The 27252-nt window shown below is 32.1% G+C and overlaps 4 protein-coding genes across 4 annotated transcripts; 3 read left to right on the top strand and 1 right to left on the bottom strand.

The window, feature by feature from the left end:
* Nucleotides 1-520: 520 nt before the first annotated feature.
* LOTGIDRAFT_162173 (hypothetical protein) lies at nucleotides 521-2000 on the top strand (the record flags this gene model as incomplete). Its single annotated transcript, XM_009058095.1, has 2 exons — nucleotides 521-749; nucleotides 1288-2000. The coding sequence occupies 2 exons, from the start codon at nucleotides 521-523 to the stop codon at nucleotides 1998-2000; spliced, it is 942 nt and encodes a 313-aa protein (XP_009056343.1).
* A 6938-nt stretch (nucleotides 2001-8938) lies between these two features.
* Nucleotides 8939-12432, top strand: LOTGIDRAFT_232864 (hypothetical protein). Its single transcript, XM_009058096.1, has 7 exons — nucleotides 8939-8993; nucleotides 9302-9552; nucleotides 9980-10057; nucleotides 10520-10715; nucleotides 11180-11291; nucleotides 11643-11739; nucleotides 12164-12432. The coding sequence occupies exons 2-7, from the start codon at nucleotides 9420-9422 to the stop codon at nucleotides 12265-12267; spliced, it is 720 nt and encodes a 239-aa protein (XP_009056344.1). The 5' UTR covers nucleotides 8939-8993; nucleotides 9302-9419; the 3' UTR covers nucleotides 12268-12432.
* Nucleotides 12433-12986: 554 nt separating this feature from the next.
* LOTGIDRAFT_119949 (hypothetical protein) lies at nucleotides 12987-16228 on the bottom strand (the record flags this gene model as incomplete). Its single annotated transcript, XM_009058097.1, has 4 exons — nucleotides 12987-13198; nucleotides 13866-14003; nucleotides 15386-15509; nucleotides 16115-16228. 4 exons carry the CDS (start codon nucleotides 16226-16228, stop codon nucleotides 12987-12989), a joined length of 588 nt encoding a protein of 195 aa, XP_009056345.1.
* A 3065-nt stretch (nucleotides 16229-19293) lies between these two features.
* On the top strand, nucleotides 19294-24580 carry LOTGIDRAFT_232866 (hypothetical protein; the record flags this gene model as incomplete). Its single annotated transcript, XM_009058098.1, has 8 exons — nucleotides 19294-19697; nucleotides 19749-20458; nucleotides 20918-20989; nucleotides 21182-21380; nucleotides 21684-21802; nucleotides 22345-22470; nucleotides 22878-23107; nucleotides 23449-24580. 8 exons carry the CDS (start codon nucleotides 19294-19296, stop codon nucleotides 23674-23676), a joined length of 2088 nt encoding a protein of 695 aa, XP_009056346.1. The 3' UTR covers nucleotides 23677-24580.
* Between the last annotated feature and the right edge of the window lie 2672 nt (nucleotides 24581-27252).

The raw sequence follows: 27252 nt of genomic DNA on the forward strand, positions 1-27252 counted from the left end.
TATTCAATTTTAATGTAGAGGTGCTGGGGAGTCTGATATAGCAATCGAGAAGCTTGATTCTGTTTTCATGATACCAAATATGCTCAAGTCCATATAATATGGAACCTTGTTTATTTATATATATAACATTAAATGCTGTTACTTTGGAAAAGTTTTCATCACTGCACACAGCATGGCTTTGCTGGGCTTCATGAGCTCCAAGATAAGTAGACCATAAAACTCATTTACATATCCTGCTATACAGAGTTGAACTATTGACTATTGTTTCTAAGAGCAAGGTGTCAAAGCATTATAGCAGAATCATTGCAGCAGTGGTTACCACTGCAGACAAAATTTTCCAGTGTTCGTTCTTACTGCCCATATTTTTCCATAAAGAGGTTTTCTAACTTTGTTTGTTATTGGGGACACTGATAGCATTTTCAGTCAGACGTCTGTAGCTTCTGCAATTCAACTATAAAAATTGGAGAAAAAAAACCCTTTACAATTCCTTTAAGCTTCATTTCATATCATATTTGCAGGGATGAAGTTGAGTTGTAGAAGAATAATGAGTGAAATAAGAAGAGTATTTGCTATATCAGATCTACATGTAGATTATCTTGATAACAGAGAATTTATCAAAACATGGACTCATCTACATTATCATAATGATGTGTTGATAGTAGCTGGTGATGTCACTGACTCTATCAGTTTATTAAAAGAAACATTCCAACAACTGAAGAAGATGTTTTATAAAGTTTTTTATGTCACAGGTATGAACTCTTTATTTTTAGTTGATCCCAAGGGTGGGGATACCCTATAGCACAAAACATTACAATAAGGTGGTATAACTGAAGAATTCTGAAGAAAATATTGTGAAATAAAAAGAAATTTATATATTTACTTTCCCATGGGTATAGATTTTTTTTTGTGTATCAGGGATAAACTGATACAATGTTAGAATCGATTAGAACCATTCCAATTTTCAATCAGATGTCTGTGGTTCCTGCAATTACACTAAAATTAAGTGTTTGATGATGTCACTAATGGAGAAGGAGCTTAATAAAGCATATTAATGATGTTATCAATCACTTAGTTTTAGTGGAATTGCAGGAACCACAGATGTCTGAGAGTGGAATGATGAAAATTGATACTATGAGTGTCCCAGATACACATAAGAAAATTTGAGAAACTCTTTTCAATGCCTTTAATAACCCAATTCATTGGCAGTAATAGATATTATTAGTTAATTGCACTGAAAACAAGAGACTCTTCTATCAATCCAACCTACTCTATTGGGTGTAATTTCAGGAAACCATGAATTATGGATAAAGCGACCTGAAGAATGTAAAAATTCTATTGTTAAATTTCATGAAATTCTAAAGCTTTGCGATTCAATGGGAATTTTAACTAAGGCAGAAAAAATACAAATGAATGAAAAAGAGTCATTATGGATTTGTCCAGTATTTTCTTGGTATTCTGATCAAGATGATGATTTAGCCAATTCTTTGTACATGACAGCAACCAACCAAAAAGCAGATGAAAATGCAAGAAATCTATGGATGGACAACCATTTGTGTATCTGGCCAGAACTGGATACGACAAAATCGGAATATTTTCAAAATTTCAATAAGAAAAATTTACCAGATTCTTTCGACGGACCAGTTATAACATTTAGCCATTTTCTACCAAGAAAGGATTTAATATTTGCAAATGAAATAGAGAAAAAAGAATTAAAATCAGAACAAGAAAGACTAGGAAAGGACACAAGTGATGGAGAAAGAACGAAAGTATTGTTTAATTTCTCAATGTATGCTGGATGTCAGAGAATTGAAAAACAAATACGACAAATTAAACCTATCATACATGTTTATGGACATCAACACCGACAGCGTGATCGCGATATTGATGGTATACATTATGTTTCACATTGTCTAGGTTATAAACGTGAGAGAGATGCAGGCTTTATGTGGGGTATTCATCAATGGAAAGGACCAAAAAAGATCTGGCCACAGTCTAAATAGTGTTCACTAACCAATAGACGGACTGAAATGGACAAGGGTGATGGCATAGTAGAACCACATGATATAGTGGCAATATAACAATATTAAGTGATAATAATCTTTATTCTCTCTAATTATAATATAATAAAACAAATAATTATTAGTTAAAATTGTTAATTACTGAGAGTTCCAGCCTCCTTTAAACAATATTTCTTCATTTTAATATATATCTCTTTATAAGTTTATATATTGATGCAGTTATTTTTTCAATCTTAACACATATCGAGTTTGTCCCAAATTAATTTGTAAAGGTAATAATTATGTCTTAATATTTACTTCAACGGATGCAGAGCTCAATTTCAGTTAATCAGTACTCCTTACCAGAATTAAAAATCTCCTACAAATAGCTAAAATTGAGCTCTATCAGCTGGGAAGCAAAGATTTACAGGACTGTATACCTTTGAAATGTCAAAAATTTGCACAAGTCCTGGGCCCGTTCCACAAAAAATCTTACGATCAAGTTTGGTATTACTCAATGCAAAATTCTACACTTACGCCAAATTCGCCATATTCTTATCGGGCCACTCAAAACAGGTGGGCTATACAGTCATTTGAATAAAAACATACCACTCCTATGTGCCACTATAAACTAATTCTAGATCTTATTAAATAAACAATCAAAAGTCTTCATAAAATCTATGAAAAAATGGTATGCAAAGATGTAAAGTTATCATTGTTCTAATTCTAAATATTCCAATTTTTCAAAAGTTACTAAGAGTATCTTAAATATGGGATTAAAATTCATTTTTCACAGCCATCCATCATATGAGCGTAACAAACTTTTATGAAATTTGTTTCTCAATTTATCTTAACAAATCTAAGGTTGATCATCATAAAATTTAGTCCAATTTATATTATTAGATGGCAGTTAAGCTCTACACCAAAATATTTCAACTGTATTGCACTAAACTGAAGTTCACCCATTATTCAAAGTTGCTTGAAATGAAATGAATGGAGTTTTACGTCCTACTTTTCTGCACACAAAGTGGCTTTGAATATCAGCTTTAAAGCGGTATACTGATAGTGTATGATAGTGATTTTACTTTAAGTTTTATTAAGTTTAAAATTTGAACCACAGATAACATTATTTTGGCTGAAAAGATCGGAATCTATATTATAATGATACTCAATTTTGAATTGCTGACAACAGTGCAAACACTGCAAGACTGTTATTTCATGATTTGGCAATAATCTCTACACTTTACTTAGACCAGATTGAAGGAAAAATTATTCAGGTCTAACATACAGTTAACTTTGAATACGAATTTCACAGACAGACGTGTTTCATTATACGCCAACCAGGGCTAATAATATAAATAATATTCAAACAAATATTCAACAACAAGTTCAAATAAATTGAAATATACTAACAATGATTCCAGCTCACTGCCCAATAAAATGTTTTAATAAAATTTAAATACTTCATCATTTTTTATCAATTTCAATTGAAATTCACTACATCTGCACTTTAAGATAAATTTTAAACAATCATAACAGAATAATGACAGTTTTTGTTTTCATTGAACATTTGTGGTTTAAGTTATCACTGTAGCAATAGAGAAATTATTTATCCTTTTTGACACTGTCAATACTATGTTATTCTTTGTGACGTTAAGTAAAAAGTCTATTTTGTTTTCAGGTAGACTAGGTAGTAACATTAACTATAAGAGTCAAGCATTTAGTGTATATTACTACTTACATACCTAAATATAAAGTGGACTGCTCGTTTGTTAGTAATGTTTGATTTTCCTATGCCAATTGGCGGACATTTCAAACATAACACAAAATCCACTTTAATTTAGTTGCTTAATTTGTTAAGAACATACATAAGGTTTGACATGTAATATTCCACTCTATTGTGAATAGAAATGTTCACAGATGTGCTTTAGTTTTTTGTCCAAATTTAATCATATCTTTAATAATAGTAATGGTCCAGCCAGTAGTAAAGTTATTGTAGGGTTTCAACTTGTCATTATTCTGTTATTAATATATATTGTATTATAAAAATAGTGAGGTGAAGGAAAGGTAGATATATTAGATGTTATAAGGTGTGTTAAAAGGTAAAATATACATCCAAGCTAACAGTTAGTTAATCATATAGGGAACGTCTAATTAAAATCAGGCCAAACTTTCCTTCTGTATTTGTATTAGCTTTTATTTTTTTAATTAACCTCTCCAGTAAAGATCTAACAACTCCTTTATATAACTTTAATCTGATTGAGAACATTTCAGCCAATCAGCACTGGGATTATGAGACAGGAACCAAATGTATTCCAAGTAGCATTAGACTAGTTTATTTAATAAACTGAACATAGTGTTTGGACCAGAACAGTGTGATTTGATTGGATATAGCAGAGGTAAACAGGTCAGGTCAAAGGTTATTCATATGAAGAAATAGCTGGAGTGGTTGAGTAAAAATAAGTAAAGAAAGCCTGGCCCAACTCTAATTAGACTTGGGAAACATACAGGTGAATATACAATATGAAACTGATAATCAATTGCACTGTTGTAAAATGCAAATGGTGTCACTGCATTAAATAAACACGAAATTGTCAGAAATTCTCCTCTTATCCAAGAACAACAAAACTAATAAAATGCCATAACACTTCTGTTTATGGATTAAAAAAATCGCAAAGTATGTTCCAAATTAGATCGAACAAGTTATATTCTTGAGTACCAAATGATTGCTAGTTACAATAATTATATAAGGTTTAGCAATATCAATAATATCGTTGATGTGTACTATAATTTCATTGAATTAAATTTTCGGCATAATTTTGACACTGAAAATCCAATTTCTTGTTCTATTTGAGATAGGTTTGTTGCACTTTTGAAATTGAGACCTACAATTTCACTAAAATTTAAGAAACACTTGTAACAATAATAATAATTATAAAATCAACAAGAACTATAATATAACAAGTAACATCATAATATATACATTATATAGGTACAAGACTTGCAAAACTCAACTATTATCCTGAATATCATTGAAATGGAATTATACGAGATATTTTCTACTAAGATAAATTACCAGAATATTGAAAATATTGTAACGTAATGTGTATTTGCATCGTATTGTCTTTCTTGAATGGCTACCTGAATCAAGTCAATTTATATTAGCTTCAGTGTTAGAAAAGTAGATTTAATTCTCATTCAAATTGTATTCCATTATTTAAGATAGTGGACCACAGCTATATACGCCCACCACAGCATGTGGATGGTAAATATTCAAGATTTTGGGGCAAGGGCAATAACTCTGCTTCTAACGGTCGAAAATAGCTCATATTCGAACTTGATCTTTGTTTTATGAATATGTATACACATACCGAATTTCATTTGATTCCATCAAAAAATCTAGTTTTTAAAGCGTTTACAAGCAAATGTTGACGGACTGACGGGCGGGGGTGCCGACAATATACGTCCACATAGAGAGATGTGGGCGTATAAAAATGATGTTCACCCCTAAACGTGGGGATTAAATCCAAATTGATATTTAACATTTACGATTCTATAGAAATTTAAATGTGATTACTTTCTGTAGCTCTAATCAAAAACATTTATTGTAAAATCTTTGATATTTTTTATAAATTAATATACGTGTTTAAGAGTCCAAAGTATTTGGACCTCTTGTCTTCAATGGAGATTCATTCATTCATTTTAAGGAACTGTCTCAGGAAAATTTTTTACTATCTTATGTAAGATTACTTTTTAAAATTCGCCTTGGACTATTTATTGAAGCACTAGTAATAAGCACTAAGTCTGACTAGTTTTATTTTTGATATAAATTTATGTTTTCCTCCTCAGTCCATTAACTACTGTCATACATCTTGGGTTTACTTTATCTCCAGACTGTCTTAATCTTACAAGATTTAAATTTAGCAGGGATAAATAGTGAAAAGTGGAGAGGGAAGGTGAAACATTTTACGAGATAAATAAATTTCAAGTTTCGGTGGTACAGGTAAACGTGGTATTGTTTTCAATATGTCCTTATCACAAATCTTATACTGAATGACCTTACGACATAAATTCATCAGTGAATGTGGAGACTTGACATTATTTTTATACCACAGATAAAACTGTTCATCATCTTCCAGTAATTCTTGAGGAATTCCAGGCCCCTTCCATTTCAGCCAATCAGCTAGGTTCATCATATCGCAGCCCGCTGCGAATAAAACTTTTATACATGGAACTTGATATTTCAAATCTTCTTTGTAGAGACCAGTAGAAAGGGAGCTAACACAGACGTATAATGGTGTTCTTCCTTTGTGGTCTATAATATTTATATCTGAATTGGCTTGAATTAATAAACTTATCATGTCTTTTAATTTCCAATGAGCTGCTATATGAATAGGTGCTTTACCAGATTTATCACGACTGAAAGAATACATACATCATTATGTTTAAAATAAACATGATCTCATTAAATTTGATCTTTTTTGATCATTTATGCATTAATTCTTTACAGTCAGAAACTAAGTTTTGTCAAATTCAAATATCTAATCACCCAAAAAGGTTGAAATAGTCACCTTAAATAGACAGATGCCATTTTTTGGACCAATTGTACCATAGTCTCAGAAACAGGAATTTTTTAGCTAAGCTAATCAGTAATAGTGTTCACAGTTCACCCGTCAAAATTTAAGCCTTCAAATCCATGTGTCCAGAATTATTATGCTTTTTCGTACATTTCTAGTACTTCTAAAGACTACTTACATATATTAAAAGAATCAAATTAACCCCCGAAAATGGTACCCCTGTCCCTTGAAGACATTTTTTATGATTAATAGCATTCTCACAAGCATTACAAATAATCGGACAGATCAGTCTTTTGATATCTTCTATGGTTTTTGGTGAGTTTTTGTAGGTACAGTGTTGCTATCAGTGAACAACAAAAATTAAAGAAATTGATTGAACTCACAAATTAACTGAAGCTCCAGCTTCTAAAATTCTAACAACAGCATTAAAATTTGAATGAACAATTGCATTTTGTACACAAATATACAATGGTGTCTGATCTTCTTTGTTGGCTAAATTTACATCAGCATCTGAAAAATGTAATGTAATGTATAAAGCCATAATGTGGCCCCACAAGATATCGAGCAAAAGTCTCACGTGCTGAACGAAGGAAATTGAGGGCATTGAGATAACAATCCCAGGAACATCTGCCTCTAACTGTTCTTCTCCGAGCAAAACCTTTTTGATGGCTGTTATCCCACTGCTAACATTAGTTGCTGGCATTCCTGAAGAACTGTTTATTACAATTCATGTCCGAGTAAAACAGTTAAATTGCAAAATATGCAGTACTGCTACTTACTTTCTTTGACCAGCATATCAATAAGAACAGGTCGACCATGATAAGCAGCTTTATATAGAGGTGTGCATCCATTTCTATCAGTAAGATTAACTGAGGCACCAGCCTTTATCAGCAACTACAATATAGTGTAAATTATCATAAGCCCACTACAAAATGGTCAAAGTAAATACAAAAGGGCTTCAAGGGAGACTAAGTGTTTGGTCAGAAATGTAGTCCTTTTAAAATGGTTTGACCAGAGACAAGGTGAAACCTTGGTTTGCCATTTTACATAACTGTTTTCTTGCTTCACTGGGAAAATTGTTCTATCTGTTCTGTAAATACCAAACTGATGAAGAGACTGAAATCCTATTAGTTAAGTTTCATCGAAAATATAATCATGTATAGGCATTTCGCTTCAAAATTTGTTGTCATACCTTGGTAATTTCTACATGATTTAAAGAAACAGCAGCAAGTAAAGGAGTAGTACTATCTTTAACACTAGGTACTGCTGGATTATTCCATGGATAATTGACATCAGCCCCATGTGATATCATCTGCCTAACACTCTCTTTATCATTAGCCATAACAGCCAGATGTAAATCTCTTTCTCTTTGAGGCATACCAGTTGAATGACATTCTGCCCTTGTTGATTTTGAATTACCCATATCCCCAATATATTTGTTATTCGATGTTACTACATTTTCATCTGTAAAAAAAATCTTATAAGTCAAAGTCTGGCAAGCTTATGTCAGGCACTTAATCACCAAAACGAATGTACAACGGTTAGTTTCCCAACATGCTCAAATTATTCCATGGCATGTTGGAAAAATTGTGAACAGACCTAGGGAGATAGGAGTCAGTAGGTCTGTCCTATACTGGCTGTCCCTAGCCTACACAGTGCAGGCCTATTTATAAAACAACAGTAGTGCTTTTTAACTCACCTTAAAAATGCTCTCTAGTCAGAGATAACACTATTTTATCATGTACATCTTCTTAAAAACAACCCTGTAAAATATAACATTTTGATATGCAATAATCCTTTTCAGGCTGCTGCTAAACACTACATCGACATCGTGCATACCATCAGACATCACTTTTAGTTTTTACTTTAGCAATGCCAATAGATAGGCTAATGTCAACACACGCAATTTTGTCCAATCTGTTGTGCTAGTTTAGAGATTAACAGAGCATTTTAGGTGTTGATACCCATTATATATACAAGCTACACTACTAATTAGTTGCACAACACGTTTCTCGAAAATTCTAATCCGCAAAATAAATCATTTAGGTCTTTTTACCACTATTTTAATTTTTCTTACCAAGTGAGTTTTCTTTTTCCGTAAAGAAATTAGTTCCCGGATGTTGGGAGAAGTGATTTCGTTTTTTTCGTAGTTGACTTTATTGAGCGAATTAGAGCTGCTTTTGCAAAAAGACTTGTAGTTTTACACGATAGAAAAGTTCATAATAAAGATAAATGGTGAAAGGATTTAGAAAATGACCTTTATTACTTCAATTGTTTCTTTTTGAATAGCAGAAAAATATTAGTCCCTATGTTTTGTCACGTGACAACTGTCAAAGTGGAAGCCACGTGACACAACATTCCTGACAATATGACATGCAGCAATGAAAATTTCAATAACTTGAAATTAAACTGCAATTTCGTTAGTACAGTAACATTTAAATTACTTAAATGTGCTGCAATAGCCTAATTGCCAATTTCATGAGCATAGCCATATAGTTAGCCACAATGACAATTTACAGAACCAGAAAAAAATGGGAGAATATGTCAATTTATTTGGTATAACCGAACATCATGTTGAAAACCGGTTGGAAAATCAGGCGATTTCTTTATAATGAAATTAATCAGAAAACAAGGATTAAATGCTAAATGCTCAATTGGCGTAACGAAAAACCATGAATAAATTTACAGTGTGTACAAAAATTTATATCTTTGATGCTCATTTTTCAGCATTTCATCAACTAAACTCAATAAATGATCAGTTACAATTGATTTACTAAGGAATGTGAAGACAGTTTGTTAACTTTAGGCATATTTTTCTATAGAGAATGATTCAATATGAATAAATATGGCTGAAGAAAAGCAACAAATCATTGAAACTCAACCATGTAAACAAAATGCCGAAGAATTTCCAAATTCAAGTCTCAATTTAACTGCACATAATGATATTTTAGTTCATCAGTTATTAGATGTTGTTGAAGGTAGGCCTACTTATTTATTACCAATACTGTACCATAAACCATTGAATTATATTGTAGAGTGTTAGCAAATGTTTCTGGCTTTTTGTAAAATTTGAACCTGATGTTAAGTTCCTATACAATATAACAAAATTGTACCTATTCATTAAGTGGCATTTAGTAATTGAAATGTCAGTGTTTTTTATTAATGATAGGAGAACTGGATGTCTGATTTAAATGCCAAAAAGTGATAGGGATAGGTTATGAAAACAAATTTGTAGAGATTAAATATTATGAGTTGTCTGAAGATCACATAGTGTGGAGCTAGTGTGGAGTTGCAACATGTTTCAGGGTTTGTTTTAATATTTATATATGGCTCTACAATTGATGTATTGAGCACTTTTGAACAGTGAAAATATTTTGTAACTAACTAAATTATATTTATTTTAAGTAATATTTGCCTGGTCCAGGATCAGTCGATACCAAATATTAGATGCTGATGATAATCAACTTTTATACGTATATGAAGGTAACATTTATTTAGATTGGATTGTATGATGAGAAAGCTGATAAAATATCATTTTTCATTGGATTTATGGCTTTAAAGGGATTGTAAAGAAGTTTTCTAAAATTTGTGTGTGTCTACTGATTGCATCAATTTGCACCATATAAATTTTCAATCAGACGTCTGTGGTTCCTGAAATTCCACTTAAACTAAGTGTTAGTGATGTCACTAATCGCAAAATATGTTTTATTATATAAGGCCCTTTGCGATTGGTGATGCCATCTCATGCAATCAGTCACTGAGACTGCTTTCAGCTCATTTGAGTGAACTTTTGTGGCATTATCTCAATTAAATGTGCTTTTCCAAAGCCTCAACAAGGCCATTTAAAATGAATAAGAAATATTACCCATCTGAGAACCCCCCAAAAGTGTTGATCATCAGTATTTTAGATTGTGAGCTTTACAAAGAATCTTGGAATTGTTGTAGTTGCTGATTGTTATGGTAGACAATGTTTTAGTGGTTTAAGAGAATTCAAGTTAAAGATTACAGTAGATGATAATGTATTATATTCTGTATATAGACCAAAACGCTGTACAAGTAGATGTTGTTTTATGTGTTGTCAGCTACAACAGTTAGATATTCTCAATTCAACTGGTGCTCAGATTGCTTCTGTTCATGAAAAGTAAGTTGATTTTGTCTTTTTACTATCTTATGATACTTCTCTTTGGAGGAGTCCACTACTACACAACTCTGGATTTTTCCATACTTTGGAAGACATTAAGATTGTCTTGCTTGTACGGATTTTCTATGCTATTCAATCATAGGTTTCTGGTAGCAAATAACAAACATTTATGGCATCTGGTATGATAGGTGTGAACTAATGAGGCATGGCGTCAGTGCAAGAAAATAGAAGAAACTAGTAGAATCCAAGCAAATTGCCTTTATTAATTGTACTGTATAGATAATCCTACACCATACCCCACAGGTTAAGGGGAAGGGGGTTTAACTTTTACAATTACTAATTACAATTACTGTTATTAATGCTACGATTACTAAAAAGTTAGATTTCAGACTAAAGCAAAATTAGTCAGTGTTGTCCCTTTAAATTTATTTTTGAAAATGTAATTGTTATATTTTTTTTATTAGATGGTCATGTTTGAAACCAATATTTCATATTAATGATAAAGATAATGAGTTATTATATATAATAGAGGGTAGTTCATGTCATTGTAGACTTGGATCAGATATTAAATTTCAGGTAAGTATCCCTTTCTTGTCATTTAACGATTTCAACCCTAGCAGCAGGTTTACCAGCCACTCATTAACGCAATATAAATACGAGCAGCCGGTATATTGTCCGTTGCTAAGTGACGTCATACAGCATTAACATCATTAATTATTACTATTAAATGATTGTAAAGAGGTTTACTAATTTTTTTTATATGCAATAGAGACACTGATAGCATCAATTTGCACAATTCCAATTCCATCAGACGTCTTTGGTTCGTGCAATTCCAGGTTGTTTGATGACTAATCATAAAATAAACTTGTATCACATAAAAACCTCTTTAAATGATTTATCAATAATAGTAGTTAATGATAATTTCAGGTCTTGACAACTTCAGGTGAAGTTATATCAACTATAACTAGAATATGGTCAGGCTGTAGAGATTGTATTGGTGCTGTGGATGATTTTAAAATAAATTGTAAGTAATTTTATCTAACTGTAACATTTTGGTTGAGAAATTCACAAATAAAACCAGTTAACATAGAATCTTCTTTGATAAATTACTCATGCGAGTGTTATTGATGCAATATAACCTTACTGAAATAAGCATTCTCTTTGGTTAAAAAACTTGATTACAGTAATTTATTGAGTGGCACCATATATATCTGCAATAAATCAGATAGCAAATTGGACCTTTCCAAGCACAGGTTTGCATCACTGGGGGAATTTCTACTCAGTTTTGCTATGACTGTACATCATCTGCATGGTCCTTCATTAACAGTACGATTATTCACATCTAATCATTATCATGTAATGTTGCTTAAGAACCATGCATCATCTGTAACTTTGGAGAGTGAATCTGCTATTTTTGTTGAAATTTGATTTGTTTGTCTTGTTTGCAGTTAATGAAGGTCTCACCAATGAAGAAAGATGGTTGATTTTATGTGCATCATTCTTAATTGATGCCAATTATTTCCAAAAACATTCAAGATTGTGTTGGTGGTAAAATTATTGGTTAGAGAGATAAATGAGCAATTTTGGCTATCAACTAACAGATCATAATGTTATTGACTCATATTGTTTCAAATGTACAATTTTAATAGTAAACCCTTTTTATTATATACTTTAATATTAATTTTTTACTTTTATTAAATTTTTACAAACATTTGTATATCATAGCTTTTTTTGTGTTCTCTAACCTTCCTATGTGGCATATATTTTTTTTACCATATCTCTTGAGATTCTTTTGAAATATAATATGGTCTTTTAAGTAGGAAAAGTGATATTCTAAAAAGTGTTACTGAAATAGAGCTGTATTATCTGTCAAAGCAAATATTTAGATGACTTAATCATTACCTTCCGCTAGAAACCCCTTAAAAAGCTTCATATATGCATGTCTCCCTTATAGATTTAGTCAACTGGTGGGTCTTGACTTCTGGGTTAAAGAATTAAGATTCTAACAAAACATGAGAAAGTTGAAACCTTGCTGCATTTTAAATCTAAAATAATCTGTTCATCAATTTCACCAAAACATCTATCACAATGAAATCTAATGATTATGAAAGAAAAGACAGTTTCAGCTCAACAATTTAATAATAACAATATAAATATAAATAATTATTGATCAACATTTGTATAAATAAACTGAAAAAAGCTTAATCTGCTGTGAAAATAAAAGCTGAAATGTGTTGATAAACGAGACTCTACCGTATTCACTTCAATAAATTATCTAAACTTGGCATAAAGTTGAACCACATATTCATCCCATTCAGCCATAAAATAATTACTAGCTACCAATTCAGTTAAATGATATTTTTTGCATATATCTCTGACTTTTTGCTTTGCTCTTCCTTTCATTGTGTGACAGGTTAATCTTGGAAGTTCGAAATTTATTTTTCTATCTTGTTTAAAAACAACAAAAACATAACGATGTAAACCTGAAGAGAGATAGATGAAAATATAACTGTTCTGTATAGATAAAAGCATGAATTCTTCCAATGAATCAAGGGTCACATATTGAAGACTAATACTACCTTTGTGAAAGCAACATGATGAACACTTTGCAATGTACAATGACATAAGGTTACTTTCTACTACAGCGCACATCTATTATTAGATGCCCTGGTGTTGTGCCTTATTGATTAAATTGTCCTCATTTGAAACGAGGTCATGCTGTACAACTTCACTTTACATTTTCTCCTTTAATGGAGCTCAAGTCCTACTTTTCTGTACCTAAACTTATGAGAACAAGCAACATCATGAATTATGCCAGGAGGGAAATTGTGTCAGACATTGGCATTAGCCTTCTCTTTTTCAATATCTGAATGTTTAGGGATCTTTAATGTGCACAGCCTTGGCTTATTGTCTCATCTATACAACACCCTCACTGACCTGCATCACTGAAAGGGGTAAACCTGGTTGAAAAATCTGAATGTGTCCTCTACACCTATGCCAGGATTGAACTCTGGACCTCCAGGTTAGTGAGTAAGTGTCACCAAGCCACAACTGCCCTGCTATTCCTAAAGCAAGGCTATTGGAAAGTAGAATGTAGGACTGGATTTTTGGGTTTATCTGAATGTAGTATGATAATAATGTAGTATATACCTGTATCTTTTGGAGGACCAGCACCTATATATTCAGATAAAACATCACCATCTTTAACTCTATTTCCAGGTATGTTACCTATTAACCAATGTTGCCATTCACCATTGATATTATTCTCTCTGGACGGGGCATCAGGATCTAAATTGTTAAAATTTCTTAAATTCAAATGTGTTCATAATTCTTAATGATTTATTTTTGATGATGAAAGTTAGCAGAGGCATAGGAAAGCTCTTCTTATACATAAAGCAGCCTTAAAACAATCTCATCCTACAATAAAGTGGCGATGACCAAAAAGCAAGATAAATAATAATGATTTAGGCATTTTATATCTCAAATTGGAGGATTGGACTCTCCTTAATCTCTATATGGATTTAGTCTTCTAATCTTTCTGTTTCACTATTTGATATGAACGTCACTTGGCCAAACTTATCAGTTGCAGTATGAAAATATAACAATTATAGTAACAAACAGAAAAAAATATTTCAGTTTTCTTTACAAGTTTTCATATGTTCCCTTGATAAATAAAAATAAAGGAAAATCCTGATTGATAAAAATTTGAATGATCTCTTAAAGTAAAATGGTCTAAACCTAAAAGCTTCTATGCATTCTACGAAGAAATTTATAATTTTCACCATGTACCTTCAAGAAAGGAAAAGGAAGCTCAATAAGTAATATACTGAAAGGCAAAAGAAATGTCATCTGGACATCGTAAAAATGCATTGTTAAACTGACAACAAAGAGAAGCAGTAGAATGTCAGTCCAACGCAACAAGTAACTGCAAGTGCCTATATCAGTATTTTCAGAATTTTTCTTTTGCACTTCAGTATAAATTATGAAAATTTAACACATTACTATATACATACATCACCCCATCAAATCATATAGACAGACATACATCAAACTAAAAACCAAACTAAAATATAAATAGAAGATAACAGTAAGCTAAATGGAAAATTGTACATATCTAGCAAAATCAAATAGAGAACACAAAAATATGGAAATTAATTCAGTCAATTGACTCTTTTATTGGTAAATTATCTTCATAAATTTAGGAAATTCTCTAAATGTTTATGGTTTAATTTTGGTGTCTTTTATAAAATCATTGTAGAGGCACATATTTAAAAATAATATGCAGCATATTGCAAACTAGGTGAATTGGAAGGCATAACTTATTGAGTCTAAAAAAGAAGCTAATTTACATTTAAAAACTTAATCATACAAAAATGCTTTAGTATAGCTTATATATTAATAAAAGCAAATGAAAGCCACTAAGAAAATTCCACATTACAAATCCTTATCAAAAATTAGTATACCAGTATTGGAAAGACATTTGACAAAATATTTTACAGAAAAATAGAATCAATAACCATCAACCTATTCAAATTGTCATAGAAAAACACAAAATTCAGAGAGAATTTGAAGAATTCAAGAAATTTCCTGACACCAAATTTCAAGCATTGCTGTTTTTTCAGTACAATTTACCATTTTTCACTTACCTATAGGCTTACGTTGATACATACCATGCATAATAAGTGTGTAATAACTACTTGGGTCAGCATCATAGATTAAAGTTGGTTCATTTTGAACTTGAGTAGGTGTTACAACTTTTCCTGGCTTGATTTTCAAATCATTTTCATATGTAATCTGAAATTGAAAGAAAAAAAAAGTTAATACATACTAATATTGAATACTCTGACTCAATAAATGTGGAAACTGCAGAGGATTGCCAAATGATAATTCATAGAAACAAAAGCAAATGAGTGAAGATTCTATGCATGAACTGTAGAGCACTATAAAGAGACATGATAATAGATAAGAGTTTATCTGTCATTTCACAATTGTCAGTGTAAAATTTTGATATGTTGTTAACTTTGAAGAGTGATAATTTTAAAATTGTGAAGGCTATACAGACTGTGCACATAAAAATTCCCTTGACAGTTGGAAATGTTTCAAGATTAAGTTAATGCTGCTGAAAAAATTTCCCTTCTGGACACAGCATGGCGTTGCCAATCTTCATTTGCCAATTAGGTTTAGAAGAGCATGACGTAAAAGTCCATTCATTTCATTTATGTTTTCATTGTAAAATGGAAATATTTGTTGTCTGATTCCCATTCCTCCATAGCCATAATGAACAGATATTCTTATTGGGGAAATCTCGTATGCATTAAATTTTCAATACGTGTTTGGACGCTACTGTTTGGAAAGTTTTGTAATTCAATCATTGAATCAGCAGGTTTCTATTGACATACCCCTAGAATAGCCAAAGGATCTGAGTCAATAACATCTGGACAAATTCTGTCATGTGAAAAACACTCCATATTTGTTTTTCTGTCACGCAGAAACACATCAATCTTGCTTTTCATAGGTCATTAAAGACGCAATTAGTGTTGGAAAAAAAGATAAAGCAATATTCAACATCCACAGTGAACTATATATCTAATGTAATACATTGCAGTAAGAATCTAATTTATAGTAGGTAATTTTTGTAATCTATTTACTGCCTTTTCACCTTTCGATGACGTCAAAATGGAAGTCGTTTTGTTTGTGTTATTATGAATCTGTTTCGATAAGAAACATACGAGGATAATATAATGTTTCTATGACGTTTATTTGTCATATTTTATTCATACAGTTTTGTCACAGATTCTGCCCTTTATTTCTTCTCAATGTAAGTTTCATTATTGTCGCATTTCAGACCTCAAATACCTTTAATTGGGATTTTTACTCATTTCATTTGTTTATCAACAATAACAATACTCAACTTCTCAAGACAATGAAGAGTCACAGAGATTAAGTCAGTCAAGGTGAAGAATCAAAACAAGACTAATTCGAGACCTGGGTCATCATCATATGTCCATAGATCAGGGTATTTGATACACATCTACATTGGATTATATAGTTACATAAGTATAGTTGTCTGGAAAAAATTCCATTTTGAAAAGCCAATCCAATATTTCTTGCTAATATTCTGAAGAGCTCCTTGGCAATGGAGCTATCACTATCACTTTTCCATGCTCTAAAAGTTTGGTTTTTCTTGAAATTGATAAAAACGACAGAGACAGTAGAAGACAGATGAATGTTTATTGATGATGCACCTATGACTAATTATTGAGTAGGTGTAGGTCTATGTAACACATATAGGCCTAATTAAACCTGTGTAAAAAGTGGTAAAAATAACTAAAATTCTACTTAATTAGCAATTATTGTAACTAACAGCACACATTGATCAAGTTATAAAACATGGGTTTGTGTAGTAATTTTTTTTACTGCTTTCTGGTGAAAGGATAATCTTAAAATCTCTTTATCATTTCCTGTACTGTCTGTATGCTGACTTTATCATGTCTATGGCAATGGCTCAAAGTAATTTCTATTTTGATTCCTCTTAATGACAATTTTAAATTGAAAATGTCATAATGGTAACTAAAATTATGTTTGATGAAAAAAGACAGGTAAAACTACAATGTTTAAGCATTAAACAGAAAAGAATGTTACGTTGTCAGGAAGACAATCAAACAAGGTAGATCTGTGCAGCAAGTCCCTCGCTGATAGGCCTATAGATACTAAATTTAGAACAGAAGCCTCTAATCTAAACATGTTTTCACAGGATGTATAACTTGATGTGACCTTTGACATGTCTGTACCTTAAATCTAAATCTTAAGGTAGATAAAGTATCCTTAATCAGATGATAATTTTCCATCAAGTTTGAAGATAAAACCTTTTAGTGGGTCCAGAGCATGAAGAAACTTGCCTAAAACAGATTTGGATTTATTACTTGCAATTACCAAAGGACAAATAGATTACTAAAATAGATACGGGTAACAATTTTAAAATTTAATATTTCCCCCAAATAATATTTTCCCCATCTTCCCCATCTCTTCTGAGGAAACAGCACTTGTAGTCCTCATTAAATGCTGATTATTAAAAGTAGCCTAATGGTAGTCGTTTGTTGTTGCCAACTATATATGATAATTATGTATATCTGGAATCTTTCCACTAAATTATAATACATGTTTCTTATGAAGCTTCATATGTTATTTGGTAGGCCCTGTAAGAGTGTTATAAAGAGCATTTTAGCAGTGGCCTGATATTCCACGTGATATTTTTAATGTTTCACATCACTTAAGTCTTGAAAATGTCTCACGAAGCCTAGCACGTCTTAATGTATATTTGCTTGTGCTGTAGAATCTTCTATTGGAATTAGGCTATATTGCATTTTCAATTTTGTTTGGTAGGAATTGATTAATAGATCTTTTGGTAAGCTTATAAGATGAATTCTCTGAAGAAAAAAAACTTGATTCTAAAGCATCTTCATAGCAGGGAGCAGTTTGTTAGAAAATAATGATTTTTCAATAAAAGATACAGTATAGAATAAGCTTGATTAAATAGTCTTCAAGTTATTTCCTATGATTAAACCTAGTACAGTGTGAGCAGAGACGGTCAGTTCATAAACCATAAGATATGGATATCAACAAATTTTCTTTCACAAAAAATCACAAGGAGGATGATTTAAAATGGACAGGTTCTTTCGACCAATCATACCTTAGTTTCAGAAACAGGAATTTTTTTTAGCTAATCAAATCAGTCATAGTGTTCACAGCTCACCATCAAAATTTGAGCCTGAAAATCCATGTGTGTTCAGAATTACCTTTGTTTGAATGTTCAGAATTACCTTCGTTTGAATGTTAAAAAGATGACTTGTCTTTTCTTTGAGACTCTGTCATAGAAAAGACATTATAAAGTGAAATTCTTAGTTTGAGGTATTTTTGAAGGAATTATGCAATATTTGTATATTAGTAGTACCTCTAAAGACTATACATGTAAGCTTATGCTTTTTCAAGACTCAAATCAACCTCTGAAAATGGCAAATCATCCCTTAAAGACATAATTTCTAAATCAAGTTAGATCTGATATTTTATCTGTTAAAGCAGTTGATATACTACTAAGTACTAACATAAAAGGATATGATAAGTTTACAGTAAGAAAATGATAATAACAGGATAATTGTAACCTGCTGTGAAATAACATGTTTGACATCCTGTATTATGTCATAGTATTATATATATATACAATATTAATATCATTTCCTTACATGTACTTACTTATAACTAACTTGTTGTTATTTATGATGATTTTATTGAATGATAATTTTTTTTCAGTCATTTGAACATTGAGCTCTTTGAACAAATGCTCTTATACTTGTAACTAACTTCAAATAAGAGGGCCTGACATGGAAAAAGCGGCTAGTTGTTCGGATAGGACAAGATTATATACATTTACAGTATATTGAAAATTTGAGATATTTGGTACCACAATAAAAAAGGAAGTTCATATGAGCAAAGCAAATCAAGATTTAGATTGCTTACATTTGTTTTGTTGTTTTCTTTTCCAGTTTGTTGATGCACAGTAGAAAGTTGATCACCAATCAAGATGTCTGATCCAGGAGAAGGGAAATGGTCATGTGATTATTGTACCTATGATAATTTCCCAGCAGCCAAAAGATGTACATTGTGTCGTGGATTACGGCCTCAACAGCTCATCACTGAAAGTGTAGATCAAGAGCAAGATATCTATAAGATGGCTTCCTTGATGACACGTAGTGCTGAGTCACCATCCAATGTCATCTGTAGTGGCAGTAGTGGTTCTGATAGCAATAAATGGGCATGTCACATGTGTACATATCTCAACTGGCCTAAGGCTTTAAAATGTCTTCAGTGTCTAACACCCAGACGTAAATCTTCACCAACCAGTTCAGCTAGCAGTAAAATGGAACCTCTCAGTGTCAATGTCAATAATGAAGAAAGCCGTTCTGGTCGCAGCACTCCTAACAGAACGTCTCCAAACTCTCCCGAGGCAGCCAAAGCAATAAATAATGATATTAATAGAGCAGTAGCATCACATACAAGAACTGGTACAAAATGGACATGTCGAGCATGTACTTATGATAACTATCCTAAAAATACTAAATGCATTATATGTGGTACAAGTCGTCAAAAAATTCAGTCAGATACCAGTCTTGCTATAGGGGGGTGTTTTAGTAGTGATAATGACAGAGATATTATAAATCGTAGAGGTCGAACCTCTCCATGTACATCTTATAGTGCAGACAATATGGCTTCCTTATCAGGTGGTGCTTACGCAACACCATTAATCTCTGAGGAACGAAATCGTAGTGAAGAAAAACGTGTTAGATTGTTACGGAAACGAATGAAAGACAAAGATTGGCTGTGGTTAGGAGCCTGTTCAGGGATTGTTGACGGTGATTCTAATGCTATAGAAGCTTATATTCAGTCAGGTGGTGATCCTGCTCGCCAACTAACACAGGACGAAGTGTCTTTATTAAATAAACCAGGAATGTTTGAAGTAGGGTATACATTAGTTCATCTAGCAATACAATATAAACGTGAGGATTTGTTAGCAGTATTATTAACAGCCACAGATGTAGCTTCTAAAGCTATCAAACGTCTGCCAGCTCATTCTAGTCCAGATACAGCCTCAGATATCAGGAGAGAAATTGCCTCGTCTCTAAGACAACGCAAGGGTGATTTCCCCTGTTTCTTCTATTCAGACTGTGTTACTTTTGCTCTTCCAGCAGGTAAGATGAAAATAAATTTAAGATCAAAATGAACCAATAACACTCTCTGCATTCAGACAGATAAAGTTAAGGCAGCTTGGTATATTTGACCTCTGAACTTCTAGGCAACCTTATAGCTAAGTTGGCTAAACTGTTATTTCTGTCTGAATGCTCATCAAGAAAAGCAGACTCGAAGACTAGTCGATAGCTAAGCTGCTTTACTTTTAGTTTTTTGAACACACTATATGCCCGTTTACACGAGTTGGACTTGGACCCACGGATTTACTGACTTGGGTTGACTCCAGAGTTCAAAACTCTGGGGTCAACTCTGTTTGTGTTTGCACGAGGACAGTCTGCTAGGTGGCAAATGGTTGTAACCATCTGTCGGCATAAACTGCTGAACCCGGGTGGAATTGGAGTTCAACCCTAGTGAAGATTGGAGTCGTCATATTCAAAGTTATTTATTTTGATATTTTACAGATATTGTTGATTTACCAACTCCTGTACAAAGTCAGTTATTTGATGAACTTTTAGATAGAGATGTGCAACATGGTAAGTTTTAGATGAAAACAAACGGAAATTTCTGAAAATTCTGAAAAATTGGAAGTTTGCAGGTGGATGATTTGATGAAGCATTAATTCTTAGAAAAAGTGATTCCTTCAATGCCTCTACTTCCCTTTTCTTATAAAAAAAATTGTACTATTTAAAAAGTTTATTTTCAACTTATAATTTATTTGTTTACAGAATTAGAATCTGAAGAATCTATCATCAACTGGAGTAAAGAGTTAACTAATTGTTTAGGTAGTAGATTATATGCCTTATGGAATCGAACTGCTGGTGATTGTTTATTAGATTCTGTATTACAAACAACTTGGGGTGTGTTTGATATAGATAACAGCCTACGTAGAGCCTTATCAGATAGTTTAAATGAAGGAGCAATGACGTAAGTTGCATGTGTTCTTTTTAAAAAAAGGTAACAATAGTATCAGTAGAGATGAATCCAGGAGTGAAGCAAGAAAAAGAAAATAATTCTGGAGTCGTGTGCTCTTCAGTGCTGCACTGCCCTGCCTAGTGTATGGACATTTTGAATATTAGCTATTTTGACAAAATATTGGTCAAGAAGCATATATAGGAATGTAGTCATCTACATATATTTTTAGTGTATCCCTTTTCAAAGTCAAAATCTGACATCTAGTTATCTTGCAATTAAAAAAATCATAGCATTTTTATTTTTTTTTTTATTAAGATTTTACCCAAGATGGAAGGAGTATGAATCATTACAAGCACAGTCCTTACAGTTTAGTTTAGATGAAGGTCAATGGCAGAGGGATTGGGCAATATTACTCAGTTTAGCAAGTCAACCAGGTATGTACAATATTTATTGATAAGCTGAGGTAATGTCATTCTATTATCTGCAGAAAAGTGTTTGGCATTCTTAGCATTGATTCAATTTGAAACTAAGGACAATCATTGCTGAAAGTATTGCTCAAAGCAGTGGTTCCAAATCTATTTCAGCCTTCACACCCCACAGCAATCACCTGGACCTTTTACACCCCTAAAAATTTGTTCCATCCACATTTGCAGCATGTGATATGTGAGATGCTCTCTCAACTCAAAATAAATTCTTCTCCTACACTAGTTGGCCACACCCCTGACATCCTAGTCCCACACCCCCAGGGGGTGAAAACAACCCAGGTTGGGAACCAGGGGCTTAGTAATATCTTAAATCTACTGTAATTAACAATACACCATCGCTTATCAGACAATTAGCTGATGACTGAATTATTTTGCAATATTTAGTCAGAAAGTGTACTGTCATGAGGTAAAAAAAGTCAAATGGCTCCCATTTCTTAAATTGATTCTCTTTAAGTAGAGATCTTAAACTCATCGTGTATTTTTGATTTCAGGTACATCATTAGAACAAACTCATATTTTTGCATTAGCTCATATATTTCGTCGTCCTATTATTGTTTATGGTGTTAAATATGTTAAAAGTTTTCGAGGAGAAACTATAGGCTTGGCTAAATTTCAGGGTAAGTGATGAGAATATCATTTCACTTGATGCTATCTAGCTTTATCTCGTCATAAGACTGAGTGACGACAATGTTTCAGTTCTTTAACATTATAGTGATGCTGAGGTCCATTTTCCACTTTCAATCTATTGTTAGTGATGCTGAGGTCCATTTTCAATCCAGTGTTAGTGATGCTGAGGTCCATATTCAATCCAGTGTTAGTAATGCTGAGGTTCATTTTACCTCCAGTGTTGGTGATGCTGAGGTTGAGGTTCATTTTACCTCCAGTGTTGGTGATGCTGAGGTTGAGGTTCATTTTACCTCCAGTGTTGGTGATGCTGAGGTTGAGGTTCATTTTACCTCCAGTGTTGGTGATGCTGGTGGTCATTTGGAGATTTTTCAAACCGCGAAATTGTTCTTAATTACAGGAGTTTATTTACCATTACTGTGGGAGAGAAGTTTCTGTTGGAAGACACCGATCTCATTAGGTTATACTCGTGGTCATTTCTCAGCTCTGGTTGCCATGGAGATGGATACAGATGATAATATAGGAGCAGGAGCTAATACTGATAATACCGATGATAGTCAAATAGCTTATCTCCCCCTTGTTGATAGTGATGGTAAATTATTATCAGTGCATTTTCTCTCAGGGTCAGATGTAAGTATATTTTAGATCTTCTGCACTATTATTCTAGCAAGATAACTATCTGCCTGCTCTTCGGATAAATGTGCAAGTTTATGTATGGACTAATTTTTCATGGTGTGTAAATGAAATGACTATACGACTTACCTTCATTCTGATTTGCAGCAAAAGCTGTAAATTCTCCATCAGAGAATGTTAATAATGGCTAGCCACTTCAGACTGTTATCATATCCACCTGTGTGTTGTTATACTGATAGTTAATTGTAGACATACCAGAAGTTTGATTTTTTATTTTGAGAAGGGATTTACTTAGCTCTATTATCTGTAAATATTCAGATGATCTATTTGTTTTGTAGGTTGGTCGTGAAGAAACTATTTTACGTGAATGGTTAGATTGTGTTGTAACTAAAGGTGGTATTTTGGCAGCTGTACAGAAATTAGATAAACGTCCATTATTAGTGAAACAAATGTTGGATGAATGGCTAGATCATTATAGGCAATTAGCACACGTCATGACATCATCACGATCTAGCCCCTTATCACAGGGACGTTTTTCTAGTGATGGTGAAAGCGATCAAGAATAATCAAAATAATTATCAAAAGTTATCAAAAATTTTGTTATTTGTTATTAATTTATTTGAACATTTTGTTTTATTTTGTCAGAAAATATTAGTTCTAATTAATTTTGGACTTTTAGAATCTTTATATTTTTGTTTTCTTCGCTGCTTTATCACAAATAAACCACCTTTTCTTAACTAGAAAAACATTAAGTACTCTGTTCAGCACAATTTAAATACAGAAAAAATGCTTCTTGATCACAACCAAAGAAATGGAATAACTTTAATGATCTTATTGAAAACAGTATTTTGAACAATTTTCAAAAAAAAAGGTATGTATAAGAAAGCACATTTTATAAGAAACTAAAAAAATTCATATAAACTTATACAAAAGATATAATATTTTTTAGTCTTAAATATTCTTCAAAAATGAAAAACCTTTTTAAGTAGTTATATTTATTATAATGATAAATGCAGAGGTTTTTGTGATCTAGATTATTGATACACAATATGTGCATTTAGGTATAAATTTTGTTTAAATCTCTTCTTACATTTCTGTATGATTTTCTCTACTTTAGCATTTACATTTTTAGAAACAGAGGAGCTTACTTTATGTTTTTCATTTATTATTTTTTTATATTTTTTTCCAATTCATACCAAAAATCTATCTTTTGCAATTTAAATTCCATAGATTTTTTTTGTACCTTTTATATGATCAATCATGACAGAAGAAAATTAACATCAATTTATTGTCATACTGAACTTTCAATTCCCTAGCATAGATTTCATCTTTATATTTTGATATTCCTATTCTAGCTAGAGTTTTTTAAGATGAGTATTTCCCATTATAATATGTTGAGTGAATGGTGAATGACTGAACTTTTCTCATTTTCAACCTGTTTTTTTTTTTTGCCCACTTATTCTACCTAGTAGACCTTTCAGATTTCTATATTTTTGAAGCCACAAATATTTAATTTAAACGCAATAATCCAAAAGTGAAAAGAAAGGATCGATAATTCAGTAACCTTTAGCCAAGACATCCTTAGAAATATTTTAAAATAACCATTTAGATTTAGTTTTTATATACATCCTTAAGTTTTTATAGGCCCACATCTCTCTATGTGGACGTATATTCTTGGCACCCCTGTCTGTCAACATTTGCTTGTGAACGCTCTAAAAACTAGATTTTTTGATGGAATCAAATGAAATTCAGGATGTGTATACATATTCATAAAACGAAGATCAAGTTCGAATTTGAGCTATTTTCGACTGTTAGAAGCAGAGTTATTGCTCTTGCCCCAAAATCTTGAATATTTACCATCCGCATGCTGTGGTGGGCGTATATGGCTGTGGTCCACTATAGCTGAAGTCTAGCTCTATCAGCAGGTTGAGCAAATATTTAGACAAGTATAGCTATTCTGCTAGAAGGTATTTCATAAGTATATCAAGATATGCGAAAATTGAATTCAATCGTTCATTTATTTCATATTTATTTTTTTATTCATTTATATCATAGGATTGATAAACAATGGGAATCTATATTTTTGTTTGTTTTAAAACAAATCTTCTAAATAAGAAGGAAAACTCTTTGTTTTTGTTTGTTTGTGTGAGAGTGTGAGTTAGGTATAGTGTGAAAAAAATAAATAAAAATTTCACCAAAAAATGTTATTTATATTATTATGATGTGATTTGAATTATTTTAATGAATTTAAATGTTGTTAATGAATTATAATAATATATTCATATATATGTGTTAATTATTTTCAATTGGTATATATTTTAATTTATTTAAGTGTGATTTAAGAAACAGCCAGAGGACTGCTATGTTTTTTTTTATGTGAATTTAAGTGAAACTTTCAGCAATATTGTGGGACAGGTGTGGTCTTGATTAAGAGTCTTGAATATATTTAAATAGTCTTCAGAATGTACAAAAATCACATAATTCTTTTAAAAATACATTAAACTTGGAATGGTACTTACTATTTCTATATATGTCTTTTCTGTGTATCACAGAGTATCTTAAATTGACGAGTCATCATTTTAACATTCAAATGCAGATAATTCTGGACACACATGGATTTGAAGGCTCAAATTTCAAAGGTGGACTGTGAAAAACTATTACTGAATGGTTTAGCTAAAAATTCCTGTTTCTGAGACTAAGTATGATTGGTCCAAAAAATGGTGCATCTGTCCCTTTAAGAGTTAAACCCAACATTATTTTCTTTGGCTTATTTTTGGTATAATCTTTAGTGTGAAGCAGGGCTTTTTCATTCAAACATTTATGTTTTTGACTTCTTTCATGAAATATTACTCTATGTAAAGAAACTGTTGCACTTTAAAGAGATTGTAAAGAGGTTTTCTAAAAATAACTATGTCTATTGGGGACACTGATAGCATCAATTTACACCATTTCAATTGATGACGTCACTTATCGTGAGGTGCCTTATGTGATAAAGCATATTTTGTGATTAGTGACGTCATCAAACACTTAATATTTGTGGAATTACAGACCACAGAAGTCTGATTGAAAATTGGAATGGTACATATTGATGCTATCATTGATGAATCTAGAAACCTTCGATTGAAAGGTAATACATGTCGTGAACTGACAAAACAAAGTTTTTGCACTTTATACAACATAGTCCCCTTAATCATTTTGATTGCCTCATATAAAAGTATTAATTATTAGACTTTTATCACATATCCTTGCATTTCAAGTGAGAGGTTTTCTTTCTATACTGTTTCACTGCCAAGTAAGTCTTAATAATAATCAATAGAATATAATTTGCTAAATTTCAAAATCAACTTGTAAATGGTCAAGTTCGTTTGTTGAATGAAACGAGAATAAAACATATCCTAGAGATACCTGTTGTTGTATTTTACTTTTAGTCTTAAAATCTGACGGAAGCAGTGTTGGCCCAGTGAGATAACATGATTGCTCGGTAACCTGAATGCTAAATAACACCATTAGATTTTTCAACTCAGGTTTCCCCTATCAATGGAGCAGGTTGAAGGGACTGACATGGAGTGGGCTTATGTCACATACCTGGTAAAATTCTCCTCATTCCACAATGCATGGTGTTTGTCTGGCCTTAATAGCCCAAACTGGTGCAGAGAAAAAATTCAATTCAAAAAAATTGTCTGGAAGGTTGACTTGAGCTATCAGTAAATGGAGACACTGTAATATTTTAAAGTGTTGATTTTTGCTAGGTCATTAAGAGTATAAAGATATTGGACCACAGCCATATATGCCCACCACGGCAAGCGGATGGTAAATATTCAAGATTTTGGGGCAAGGGCAATAACTGCTTCTAACGGTCGAAAATAGCTCAAATTTGAACTTGATCTTCGTTTTATGAATATGTATACACATGCCGAATTTCATTTGATTCCATCAAAAACTCTAGTTTTTAGAGCGTTTACAAGCAAATGTTGACGGACCGACGGATGGACGGACGGACAGGGGTGCCGACAATATACGTTCACATAGAGAGATGTGGGCAAATAAAAAAATGGGCAATTTACCGTGTTCTTAGGAATATACAGTGATTAGATTGATTAATCAGTGACTGAACTAAATAGTCTAAAACTTGCTAAGGCTTA

This window comes from Lottia gigantea (assembly GCF_000327385.1).
Source record: "Lottia gigantea unplaced genomic scaffold LOTGIsca_32, whole genome shotgun sequence".
Classification (NCBI taxonomy): domain Eukaryota; kingdom Metazoa; phylum Mollusca; class Gastropoda; family Lottiidae; genus Lottia; species Lottia gigantea.